This window comes from Polyergus mexicanus, unplaced genomic scaffold (assembly GCF_030449975.1).
Source record: "Polyergus mexicanus isolate NDT 795.1 unplaced genomic scaffold, iyPolMexi1.0 SCAF_20, whole genome shotgun sequence".
Classification (NCBI taxonomy): Eukaryota; Metazoa; Arthropoda; class Insecta; order Hymenoptera; family Formicidae; genus Polyergus; species Polyergus mexicanus.
The window spans coordinates 1997933-2010946 of record NW_027223340.1 but is presented as its reverse complement, the minus strand read 5'-3'; the positions used below and the strand labels follow the sequence as shown (position 1 = coordinate 2010946).

Below are 13014 nucleotides of genomic sequence, written 5' to 3'. Positions count from 1 at the left end.
TGACCCCATTATTAAGGCTGCCTGTTGCAAATAACGGATTATCTTCGAGAGTGTCAGGTGCTGATTTAATCTGAATCGATCGCAATTCAGTTTCAACATTTGCTCAACCCGCTAATCGACTATGAGTGACTAGTTCGCGACTTACGTGACGTCGTAACTTTGTCGTTATTCTCGTAAAATATTACAGATTATCACAGAATTATGAATTACATCCGTAATTCGCGGATCAATATTTTTAATCAATGTCAATCGCATTTGCGCAAATTGCGATGTATACATTATGATTTTATATAGTCGAAAGTTATGATTCGAGAATATTTAATTAATAGATTTTTTGTCATGTTTAAGACGGTAACGATCTCGATGATACTGCGCTATTCGCATCACCTTCGTCTTTATTGATGAGTGAAAAAATACTTATATTTCAATATTTTAATTTATTTTTATCATTAAAAGAAAGAGTATATATATATATATATATATATATATATATATATATATATATATATATATGTAACGATGCATTCCTCCACCGTTACCCGGCCGTCGATCCGCCGGAAGTCCGCCGCCCGACAAACACAGGTCGAGCATAATGCGGAGGCGCCGAGCGCCCATTTTTAAGAGATAGAAAACGTTCTAATTTGTAACCGCCGTTTAAGACGCGTTGTTTACCGGGAACCGTCGCCGCGCTCGGGTAACCGTACCGACCGTTCCCGAAACCGCCCGAGTCGCGCGCGGCGGTTCAACATTAAACAATATGCCGTAAAATAGTCAGGCATATTACGCACGCGCACCCGCCGGAAAAAGCGGTATAAATAAGGGCACATTTCACATCTCGAGACCAGATCTTCCGCAACCGCCAGAGTCAGTACGACGCCTGGAAAATCCGCTACGATCCTATAAACGCTTAAGGAGAGAGAAAACGGGGTTGGGAGTACCCAGCCTCCGCCGAGAGTTTGCGGCATCTCCAAGAGCGATCCTTCCGACCGTTTAATAAAAGAGGAAAACGGGGTTGGGCGTACTCAACCTCCGCCGAGAGTTCTCGACGCCTCACATAATCCGTCCACCTAAGTGCAACGGCGATTCACCAGTGGTAGGGAGTTCCCTGCCATTGACGGGTGTTCCCGTCGGCCGTTGCACTCCTGAATTCCACGGACCGACTATCCCGGACGACACGACAAAACGTTACTCACGAACGGACCGTAATTCCGCGACCGCCATTTACGAAATCGGAATCGCCATTAATACGGCGCGCTAAGTCCTGCTCAGGGGGAGGATCTAATCCTGCCGCGACATCGATCAACACAACCGAATCGATACAGGCGCGTCTAAGGACCGCCCACCGGCCCGACCGAAATTATCGCCCGATAGTTAGCGGCCTCTGCCGAAATCAAGATCCGCTCGTATAATCGATATTATATCGAATCGCCGAAATCGCGCTCCGCGCCGCGCATACGTATATGTAATTCGTATGCACCGCGACCGACACGACCGCACCGCTGACCGATTCCGCATCTCACACCTACACGAGTGCATCTTGCCGCACACACATCGTCATTCGCCTCACACACATACTGTCGATACATTGTACATACTACTTAGATATTATACGTTCGCACACACATACTTTCGATACATTATACATCATACTTAGATATTATACGTTCGCGCACGCACTCGCTCGCCTCTCGTCTCACTCACACACAACTACACACGCCGCACGCATACATCGTTTATACACAGACACTCACTCTGTATACATACACATTTACACACAATAAATTACATTTTATCTCTCAGTACTTTTGTTCGTCTCTCGATACCCCTTTCACGAGCCCGGATCCCGACCGTGTTATCCGCGACCGCCTCGCGAAAGCGGTTTATTACAATATATATAAGTAATTAAACATACATATACACACGAAATAAATGGCGCGCGCATAGTTTATTAAGCGCTCTATAGTTTACCAAAAATTGTAGAAAAATCTCTCTCTCTTTTTTTCTCTTTCTGTAAATTACTCGTTTTTTTTTATTTCTTGCAGTTGATTTCAAAGGGTATTTGCAATTAAAAGTTTTTGTCATAAATTAAAAAGAAATATTAATCACAACTATTCTCTTTTACGAAAACGTTAAAAATTATATCATTTTGTGATGCTTTTATTCTTTTTATAATCCTGATTTATTTATTTGATTTTCCAAACAATATAAACGTAAAAAATATGTTTATTTTTCTATTTTGACAGTATTTTGCTACTATTGTACAGCCAAAAAATTCTTAAATCTTTTTATATGGTTGCAACAAAAACAGCATGTTTTTTTTTCAAGTATGTATATAGTTTTGATATTACGCGAAAAGAAATTGATGAAATTTGACACGAATGGATGGTCATATATAATTATAATTAGTTTTATTAAGAAAATCACTTTATAATAAACTTTTACTTTTGCAGTTTTCTATATTTCTGAACGTTCTCAAAACATTAATTTTTAATTTGTAAGATTCTTTCATTATTCGCATTATTTTATATCTTATGTTTCTATCATTACGCGGAGTACGGATAAATACGAAATGGAGGTTTTCAGGATGCTCATATAAGTTGCTAGGTTTACCACAATAAAATTTCCAGCTTGCAATTTGACGGGAAATTGTGCTCGCATAATGACGAAGATTAAATTTTTCGTCAATTTTGTAGGAAGGTCGTACCAAACGCTCTGATAAATGAAAAGTCCAATCTCTTCCATTTGGGATTTCAGGTAATCCCCGACGAAACTATACACTGTTAGTTGTGTCAAGAAAGTACACAATACCATGAAGCTTTTCCCCATCATGACGGCATCATTCCTTTTTAACGCTAAGATAAATTGAAACCCTGAAACAAAATATTTATATTTGATACATGTTGATATATGTGGACTTTTTTCTTTCTCTTTCTCTTTTTTTATGACGATTTTTTTGTGTGAATCTATTATAAGTGGCATAAAATATTCACCCATTATACATAATAGAATACTGCTAAGAAATAACTGCATCAACAAAACAAAACTAATCGCATTGGCCAATTCCTTAGCCATTTCTATCAGATAGCTATTCCTTTGAATTAAAGCGTTAAAACGGTCATAGACTTGCGAACTTGAAACATCAAAGTCAATGAAATTGGCCTTCAAAATTTTTGCTTGGCCACAAATGTGTAGTGTGATGTTGAGAAACAGAGAATCGTTACCTTTATAAAAAAGAAATTTATTGAGAAAGATTACTATGCAGATTACTAAGTAAAACTGCATAAAATATAACAAATTTTATTGCTATTTAAATATGTTGTAAAGGAGGTTCTTCTAAGTAATTCTCCGCAAGAATTTTTGTGGGGGACAGCATTAGTTTAAAAGATGTAACAAATTGAAGTTGATATTTATATATGTATTTATATATGTTGATACAAATTAAAGTTTGATATTAAAATATGTATACACTGTATAACTTGTTATTTTTTTTATTGATAAATACTGTTTATGGTCTTCTAAGAGTTGTTAACACATACACGTTTTCATTCACATTTTCTCAGTCCACTCCATAATTGTAGGATGGACCTCGCTTCGCGTTGTGAAGTATATGCGTGGACACGGTAAGTTCCGCCTTTTCTACGGGGAGGGGAGGGGGCTCCATTTCCGGAAGATGTAACCTAACCCAAACCTATTTTCAATTTTAGAAGTTTTACCATTATTTTTCCTCATTTCTTTTTATTCCGACGAAAAATATTATTCATTGAATGCGTGGGCGGGGGAGAAGCTTCATCCCTCCCCCTACACTCCAACCTTCAAAAAGTCTAACTTAATCCAGCCTAACTTTACTTTTAAAATTGAAGATAAGTTTGGGTTACGTTACATCTTCCGGAATCCCCCCGTAGGGAGGACGGAACCTACTGTGTCCACGCATATACTTTACAAAGCCAGGCGAAGTCCACCCTATAATTGTTGTGTGGATGGTAAAGTGTATGCGTGGACGCAGTGAGTTCCGCTCCTCTGATGGGGGGATCTATTTCCGGAAGATATAACCTAACCTGATTGTTGACAACTTAGGTCATAAATAGTTTTTTTCAATGAAAAAATAACAAATTATAGTGTATACATATTTTAATATCAAACTTCAATTTATTATATCTTTTAAACTAATGCCATCCCCTACAAATTTCTTGCGAGGAATTACTCAGAAGAACCTCCCCTACAATATATTTAAGTAGCGATAAAATCGAAGGTGTGTTACTTTTTATGCAGTTTTATCGATTACTATTGTAATATCTCACAACTGTAATAAAAAGAATAATATTCTATCTCACATTTTTTACATTAATTTTGCAAAAAGTAGATTTTTATATAGTTTTTGTATACAGATTTTGATGTTTGTATTAATTTTGTTTTTTATATTATTTTTATATTAGTTTTATAACTATAGAATTATATATTTTGTTTCTCATATTAATTACGTGTCTTTAATCCCTTTTTGTTACAGAAATGTTTTTATGAATATATTTTTATTTTTTTATTATATAAGGTGTTAAAAAAAACTATCCAATATTTATATGGTAGATAGGACACATACTGAGTAAAAGAAACCTTAGTTAATATAAGTCGAAAGCTCAACCGTTTCTGAGATATAAACATTTTTGTTTAACATCATGATTGACTTACTGGCTTTTATGTGTCGCATACGACGTAAAAAGAAAATAATCTGTCTAAATCTTTATCTCGATATTTATAGAAGATGTTCTACATGTCCTCTTTTCATTTCCGTACGTGCTTGGCATCTTATATTTGTATTTTTATATTGTAACTGTATACTGTGTAATCACTAAATAGATCCACAATCAAATTCGGTTGATGACAACTGACTGATTGCTGGGGAAATCTTCTGTTATGAAATATGTATGGAAATTGAATGAGAATATTCAGAACGCGGTTTGTAAACACTGAAGTAAACATCGCATGCGATTATCTCAAAAACGGTTGAGCTTTCAACCTATGTTTATTAAGATGTTTTTACTCAGTATGGTGTGTTCTATTTACCATATAAATATTGTATGTCTTTTTTAACATCCTGTATATTCTATCATATACTATATGTAACATATAATAAACAAGTTAACAAGTAGATCGCATTAAAGAAATTAATAAAAAATGTTATTCGATGGAGGTAATCATTTAACGTTAAAATTCTGAGATATATATTTTCTTTAACAATAACTGCTGTTATGTAACATGAAAAATGCAAGGAAAAACATTTAAAGAAACAACAGATGTTACCGTGATTACAAGTACACGTAAGTACTAGCACGATAAATTCGAAGAAACAGATAATTCTATGCAAGCTCTCCGGGACACTGAAATATTCCAACGCGCATCTTGATGGCATCGGATATTCTAGCATAACGTCTTCGTCCGTTATGTTCATCTGGTTATCTTTGTCATCATCCAGCAGAGGAATTAGCGAATATATCGTCACGCTAAAGTAAGAGAAACACACCATAAAACAAGAGAGAATTCTCCCAATGAAAGCATGTCTTCGCATGATGGCACGATGCTCCGTGTTTTTAATTGTCAAATAATCATCCCTGGCTGAGCCGTAATTGTTAGTTAAATTTTCCGCATAAATACGAAAACATATTGTCTTCAGCACTCCTAGTACACCGCAGAAGATCAACATGATGCTGTCAATGTTCTGATCCGCATCGGTGCAACCCATGTGAATTTCCATGGTAGGTAAGATTACTATTATGCTCTGTTGATGTGTAAACGATATATTTTCTCAATCAAATAGCCTTTTTGTGTCTAAAAAAATGTGCCCCAATTCCAAATCTCGTTCTCTTGCCAAACTTTCGCAAATATTATATTAATACTTAATTATAAATAATGATCTTTTTTTAAAACCTGGTAATGTTTCTGTATATTAATCATCTACTATAATATAGAAAAAATTATTAAGTTTAATCAGAAACTAATTAAAAAATTAGATAATTACATGTCTTAAGATTTAATTATATATAATTTTAATTGTAGTATTTATATTAACATGAATGTTAATATAAATAAAAATATAAACTTGTTATTAATATATAATAGTAAATAATTAAAATAATAGATATTCTAAATATTTTTACATCAAAATATAAGATTAAATTTAAAAAATAGAGAATTAAACTTTAAGAATCATATAATTTATTAAGAAATTGATATTAATGAAAATTTGTGTATTAGTGTATTGTGTTTCATATTTTTCATTTAGTTTATCCCTTGACAATGTCATATTAGTACGACATTAAACACGAATGAAAGAATTACGAAGTAAACAATATATATATATATATATATATATATATATATATATATATATATATATATAACATGATAATAAATAAACTTTAGAAGAAACATTTCTGGTAATCAATTTCCAACAGCTTATGTCTATGTCCATTTACAACTCCGTTCGACGCGTTGTCATCCTTAGGGAAAAAGCGTTTCACGACGTGAATGACGAAATGCTTTTGATCCAGAAATTTGAACATTTGACATTTTCATCGCGAGAGGAAAATTTTATTTGAAGTATCGTAATGACATCAATACGTAGAAGTTGCTATCTATACTCTCAAACACGATCACACGCGACGAAAATCGTTGGAATCATATTCAAAAGATGTGTACCATGCAACAAGTGGCTAAGATGCATCGTATTAGCGAATAGACGTTATAAACTTGAAGCGGCCAGACGCCGATAGGCCAAGTTAACAATTTGAAAGGGGTCATTGCGTATGCGATATCGTTCTTCCATTGTTCGCTTGCCATCGGGTCGAAGTAATGACTGTAACTGAGACCAATAACCAAGACGTATGTTCAATAGAATGAAGGTATTCTGACTCATTTTTTATTCAGCCTAACGATGAAACGTATACCCGTTTATCAGCCTGCTCTTACGCTCTTAACGCATTACGACAAAATATAGAGAGTTATGTTTTTACGAAAAATTGTGTTGAATTGCTGACTAAGAATATACATGACTAATGTTCTCTAAGTTGTCGGAAAACTAATCTTTTTTTATTGTGCGAAATGTTGGACAGAACTGTGTATGTTTCGTTCATTATGTGTACGCGCCGATTATATACATTTTGCTTCATCTCGATTTCTTCCCGTAAATAATATGAATTCAATCTGTTCACAAAAGTGATAATATATATAGCATCATTTACTTTTTTTATTCTACAGGCCACCAAATTTAACTTAATAGAAAATTACACGACATGTTATGGGTAAGTAATTCTACATGTCAGAATATGTCTAAATGGTAAATATTCACATTAACTTACCTATACTACTATACCTCACGGATCGTTTTCATTTTTAGATATATTATAGAGGGCACATTCCTAAATAATACGCATTTTGAATTTTGTGGCGCTCTCTTCTAGTTTCATATGCAATTTTAAAGTATCATAATTTTCGCATTTATTTCTATGATCTTTTCACTATATCTTACTTGCATGTGTATGTTTTTTTGTTTACATTTGCGTCACTGTCAGTATATTTTTGCTAAGAATTTCTTTTGTTTACATTTAAAATTGTTTTTATGTTACTGCTCGTACGCTTCAGAATCGTACACTTTTTCAGAATTCCTACTCCACGCAAAGCGAGGTTCAACACAAACCTATATGTCTAGTTTTTTGATAGTGGAGCCCCCTCGCAGGGGGGGGGCGGAACATACTGTTTCTACGCATATACTTTTTAATGCGAAGTAAGGCTTCACATGGATTTACAACTTTCCACTTTATATTTCCGCCTCCCCCCCCCCCCCCGCTCCCTGCGCGGTGGGGCTTCATTATTAATATTGAAATATTAAAAAACTAGACACATAGGTTTGCGTTGAACCTCGCTTTGCATGGAAAATGGAAAAATTCAAGGAGCTTTGTTTCCGGAAATGTAAACAAATACTTTTTCCACGTCTGCTTTACACAAATACAACGTAAACAAACTTTATTTTTTCTTATTTTCAGAAAAAGCATTAAAACTGTGAAATTTCAAAATTGCATATCTCTAAAACCAGAAAAAAGCGTCACAAAATTTAAAGTGCGTGTTAGTTAAGAATGTGCTCTCTATAACATATGTAAAAATGAAAACGATCCGTGAGGTGTAAGTTAATGTGAACATTTACCGTCTAAATATAACAATGCATTAGTAGTACAATAATTTCAAGTATGAACATATTATTAATATTGCATAAGAAAAATTGATTTGGCATAAAGAGATTACTGTGGGTAATAAATTTATTAACGTGATATTTTAATAAACACTTTTTTATGCATTTCTATTTTCAAAGTATTCTATTCTGTTATTTCAAACGTATTCAATATTTACACTTTGCATAGATCCCTTTCATTCGCACCTTATATTTCACATTTTGAGTATTATATTAAGTACAGAGAAATACGAAAAAGAGGTTTTTAAAATGCTTACATAAGTAGACAGGTTGATTACGATAAAATTTCGAACCTGCAACGCGATTGCAGATTTTGTTTGCATAAGAATAAAGATCATGTCTCTTCTTAATTTTTTAGGAAAACTGTACCAAGCAGTTTAATAAATAGAAATCCCTATATCTTTTATTTCAGATTTTAGATAATTCCCGATAAAACTACACAGCGTTAATTGTGTCATAAAAGCACTCAGAATCATTAAACTTTTTCCTTTCATGACGGTGTTATTAACTTTTAATGCAAAGATAAACTGAAATCCTGAAATAAATATTGGTTTGCTAAATGTAAATCTTCTTTTATATGTAAATACTTAATTTATATATTTCGCTGAAAAATCATAGGTAACATAATATTCACCCATTATACATAATAATATGCTGATAAGAAATAATTCTACCAGCAAAACAAAACTGATCAGATCGGCAAGTTCCCTGGCAAGTCCTATCTGGTAACAATGTCTTTGAATTAGTGTGTTGGAACGATCATAGATTCGCGGACTTGCAACATCAAAGTTGATAAATTGCATCCTCAGAATGTTTACTTGACCGCAAACATGTAATGTAATGTTGAGAAATAATGCGTCGTTACCTTTGAGAAATGCATTGATGCACAGGATTGTCTTATTGCATTCATAAACAAAACAATCTTTATTATTATTATAGTAATTAAGTTATTAAATTGTTAACTTATTTTGAAATTAAAAGATATGTTAAATGACACAAAATATAGCAAATAATATTGCTCTTATATATAGGGGGTATCAACAAAGTTATAACAAAAAAATATTAAAATCTAGTGATGTGAAATGCGGTGATTTTGGACGCAGAAGATAAACATTCAATTATATACTTTAGCGTGTTTATTAGGAACATTAAAAATATTCGCTTTTGTGAACATTGTTTTTCAGTTTACACAACTCTTTATGAAAAAAAAAAAAAAAACACCTGCATGTACGTATATTGTAATAAAGATTCTATAAACTTATGTTTGTATAATATTTTTTTTTTATTGTTATTCATAGAACGCACAGCGCGGTTTTGTCGTTAAAACCTGGGACATCCTGTATACATACAATCAATAAAAAAATGCATAATATTAATAAATTTAATAAATATCTTTATATTTACAATATATATAGAATAATATACTTTACAATAAAAATTTTTTTGTTTCCAAGTGATACTGGACAAGACATAAAATATCTATAAGAAATTAAAAAAGAAATATCTTGGTAAATATTATCCAGATTAGCAGTCGTCGTGTATATCATTGCAACAGTTTCGAAAAGACAGATAATTCTATACATGCTTTTTGGAAAATGAAAATATTACAGAGTGCATCTTGATGGCATTGCGTACTTTAATATAATATCTCCATTCGTTATGTTAATCCGATTATCTTAGTCATAATTCGAAAAAGGAATTATCGCATATATCTTACTACAGTAAGAAAAGATCATCATAAAACAGCAAAGAATTCTTTCTGTAAAAGCATGTTTTCGCATAATGTCGCGCTCTTTTGTGTCGTCAATAGTCAGATAATCGTTCAGAGCAGAGTCATAATTGTCAATTAAATTATTTGCATAAATGCGGAACCATGTCGTCTTCAGCACACCGAGCAATCCACAAAAAATTATCGTCAGAAAGTCTATATTCTGCTCTATGTCAGTACAGCCCATGTATAGCTTTATGGAAGGCAAGATCATACATTGTCCCATGTATGATTATTCATAAAAAAAGCATATCTCACTTCTAACTCAATGAATGTTTACTAATGAATATTTTATTTAAATGCGAATGTTACTTTCTCATGCTTCTTCTCTCTCTTACTTTCGTTCAATTCATCTCAATTTTTTTCTCTCTTTTTCTTTCACTCTATAAAACACGATATAAAAAAAATATTTGTTTTTCTATACTGATTTATAAATGCAAAGCATTATACATGTGATCATATACTTGTATATTTGCTATTTGTATATTTATATATTTAATTTTATGTAATTCTTAAATATTAAAATAAATGTATGTTATTAAAAAAATATATGTATAACAAAACTTGTGTAAATAGAAAATTTATCTGCGTCAAGATATAACAGAAAATACAAAGAAATTTAATGTTAGATAAAGTTTATGTGACATTTTGTTATGTATTATTTATTTTGTTTCATATATGATCGTTATGATGGAATTATGAAATAAGTAGTATAGTGCATGATTCCCATAATATTTCTCGACAAGGATCGTATCATTTTTATACATGATTAAGAAAACACACATAAATCATAAAACTTAAAAAAGGAATTTTTCTTATTGTTAGAATTTTTCAACGACTTACAATCGTGCTGATTTACAGCTCATCTAAAGTATTATTATAGCTGGCAAAAGCGTTTCACCATATGCGTTATCAAGAATTGAAAATGTAAAATCTTGGTATATTCATCGTTTTCTCTTCTCAGAGCATTGCAATAGAAAATATTCTTCATTGTCTTTGAACGATCGCAAATGTGTCAATGATCTTCGTGTTCCCAAAAATACTTACCGTGCCAACAAATGCCTACGACACAACGGAGTAGCGAATAAATGTCATAAACTTGAAGTGGCCATACGCCGATAGGCCACGTAATCGATTTGAAAGGGATCATCGCATATGCGATGTCGTCCTTCCACCGTTCGCTTGCCATTGTCGAGATAATGACTCTAACTGATGCCAATAACCGATGATTTGCTCGCTATATCGATACAACGTGTTCCAACATATTTTTTATTCAACATAAAAAGTATATATACTTTTTCACGAGAAGAATATTTGCTTATCAAATTGTCTCTATTCTGCTAGAGCCAAATAACCAACCATATTTTTTATTTATCATGACACATGTTTGTACATATACTTATCAGTATACCTCTATACTCTTAAAACATTATGATTAAATGTGCCAATAACTACGCGTTTACGTAAAATTGTTGTTAAGTAACAATTTGTTTGATACAATTTCTAAGTTGCTTTTGTCCATCGAGTAACTATTTCATTTGTTACGCGGAATCATATGCGTTTTGCTTACTTATATACGCATACATTATAATTTCGATATATTAATACTATTCAAATTACTAATGACGGTGTTCGACTGCGAGACTAGAGAGTATTCTTTTGTCTGAACGCTAAGGCTGATAACGCGAGTTTGTACGCGAGTAAATAAAAGTATTATTTATATTCGATAAATCTGTGTCCGATTATCCCTCACACAGCAAAATCCATCCACGCCAATCCTGACAATGGATTCCCGGCGATTTACGGTCGTATAACCTGTAGATCCGCTATCCGCTTCTCACAACGGATTCCATAAGAAAAATGATTCTATAGTTCCATGGCTTATATTAGATAACTAAAATATTGAGGAATAACCGGTATGTCATAACGGATCCCCCAGAATTTCACAATACAATAAAATTATATACGGGCACTTGGGACGTTAGCAATATCCGTCCCTGGATGACTCCAAAAGATCTAGCTCCAAATTAGATCATAAATAATTATTAATTTAATTATTAATTCTAAGTATTAGTTTACAAATTATATAAAAATTGTAATTTGTACATAATAACTTATTGTTAAATTTTGCGATGCGCTTTTGATTTAAACATATAGTATAGCAAGCCCGTGCTATCTTTTTGTTGTATTTTGTGTTCAATCAAATCTTTTCATTATGTACCGCCATTTTATATTATTGTTAAGATCATTTATTGTCACGAGTTGCCGCTATGGTGTGGGGACCAAACCATGTCAGTCTGGCCGAATTGTAGCGCGCTCGATTATTGGGGCGTCGTGTAAAACAGGCTATTGAGCGCGTCTCTATGGAAAACATAGGAGAATCAGAATAATAACAAGAAAAAGAGAAGACCTAAACAAAAAGAGATTAATAGCTGGATTAATGATGTGTTAAATAAATAATTTTACAGTGAATACTGTTTATTTGATTTGTTCCGATCGTGGCAAGTGTGCTATACTTAGGAAATCAAAATCAAAAACTTAAAATAACATTTAAATTATCAAAATTCAAAAGAAGTCGGTAATTTAAAATAATGTACTCTATTCTGAATGGAAACCGTTTGTATTTCGATTTGTACTGCAAACCCACTTTTTCAGGAAGATACTTCCATCTTTCTTCTAATCGTCCCCTCTGCCAAAAAAGAGGCACCGTCATCGGTCTTATTGACAGAGTCTTTTTGCTGTCTCATCCTAATTTCCATTGGAAAAACTTTGAGTTTGTCATCGATGTTCTGCTAGATAATGGATATCTCTGTGTTTCGTTTTTCGTGTATTACACGAACGCCTAAAATACTTGTTTTACAAGGTTAATCATAACCCGAACGGAGAAGAACACAGGGAGGAATCTATCTCTTATTTTAGGATACCGTATGTTCCTTTAATATCGGAACAATTCAAGAGAATCACTAAAGATTTACATGTGAAACTTTCTTATCAGAGTCTGAACAAGATG

At 32.9% G+C, this 13014-nt stretch overlaps 1 protein-coding gene and 1 pseudogene across 1 annotated transcript; both read right to left on the bottom strand.

Annotated features, from left to right (window-relative positions):
• Positions 1 to 2520: 2520 nt before the first annotated feature.
• LOC138941680 (odorant receptor 9a-like) lies at positions 2521 to 5862 on the bottom strand. The gene is made up of 3 exons (XM_070311525.1): positions 5296 to 5862; positions 2991 to 3221; positions 2521 to 2870 (listed from the first exon to the last, which is right to left on the bottom strand). The coding sequence occupies exons 1-3, from the start codon at positions 5744 to 5746 to the stop codon at positions 2530 to 2532; spliced, it is 1023 nt and encodes a 340-aa protein (XP_070167626.1). The 5' UTR covers positions 5747 to 5862; the 3' UTR covers positions 2521 to 2529.
• Positions 5863 to 8430: 2568 nt separating this feature from the next.
• Positions 8431 to 11193, bottom strand: LOC138941679 (odorant receptor 13a-like; annotated as a pseudogene).
• Positions 11194 to 13014: the final 1821 nt, after the last annotated feature.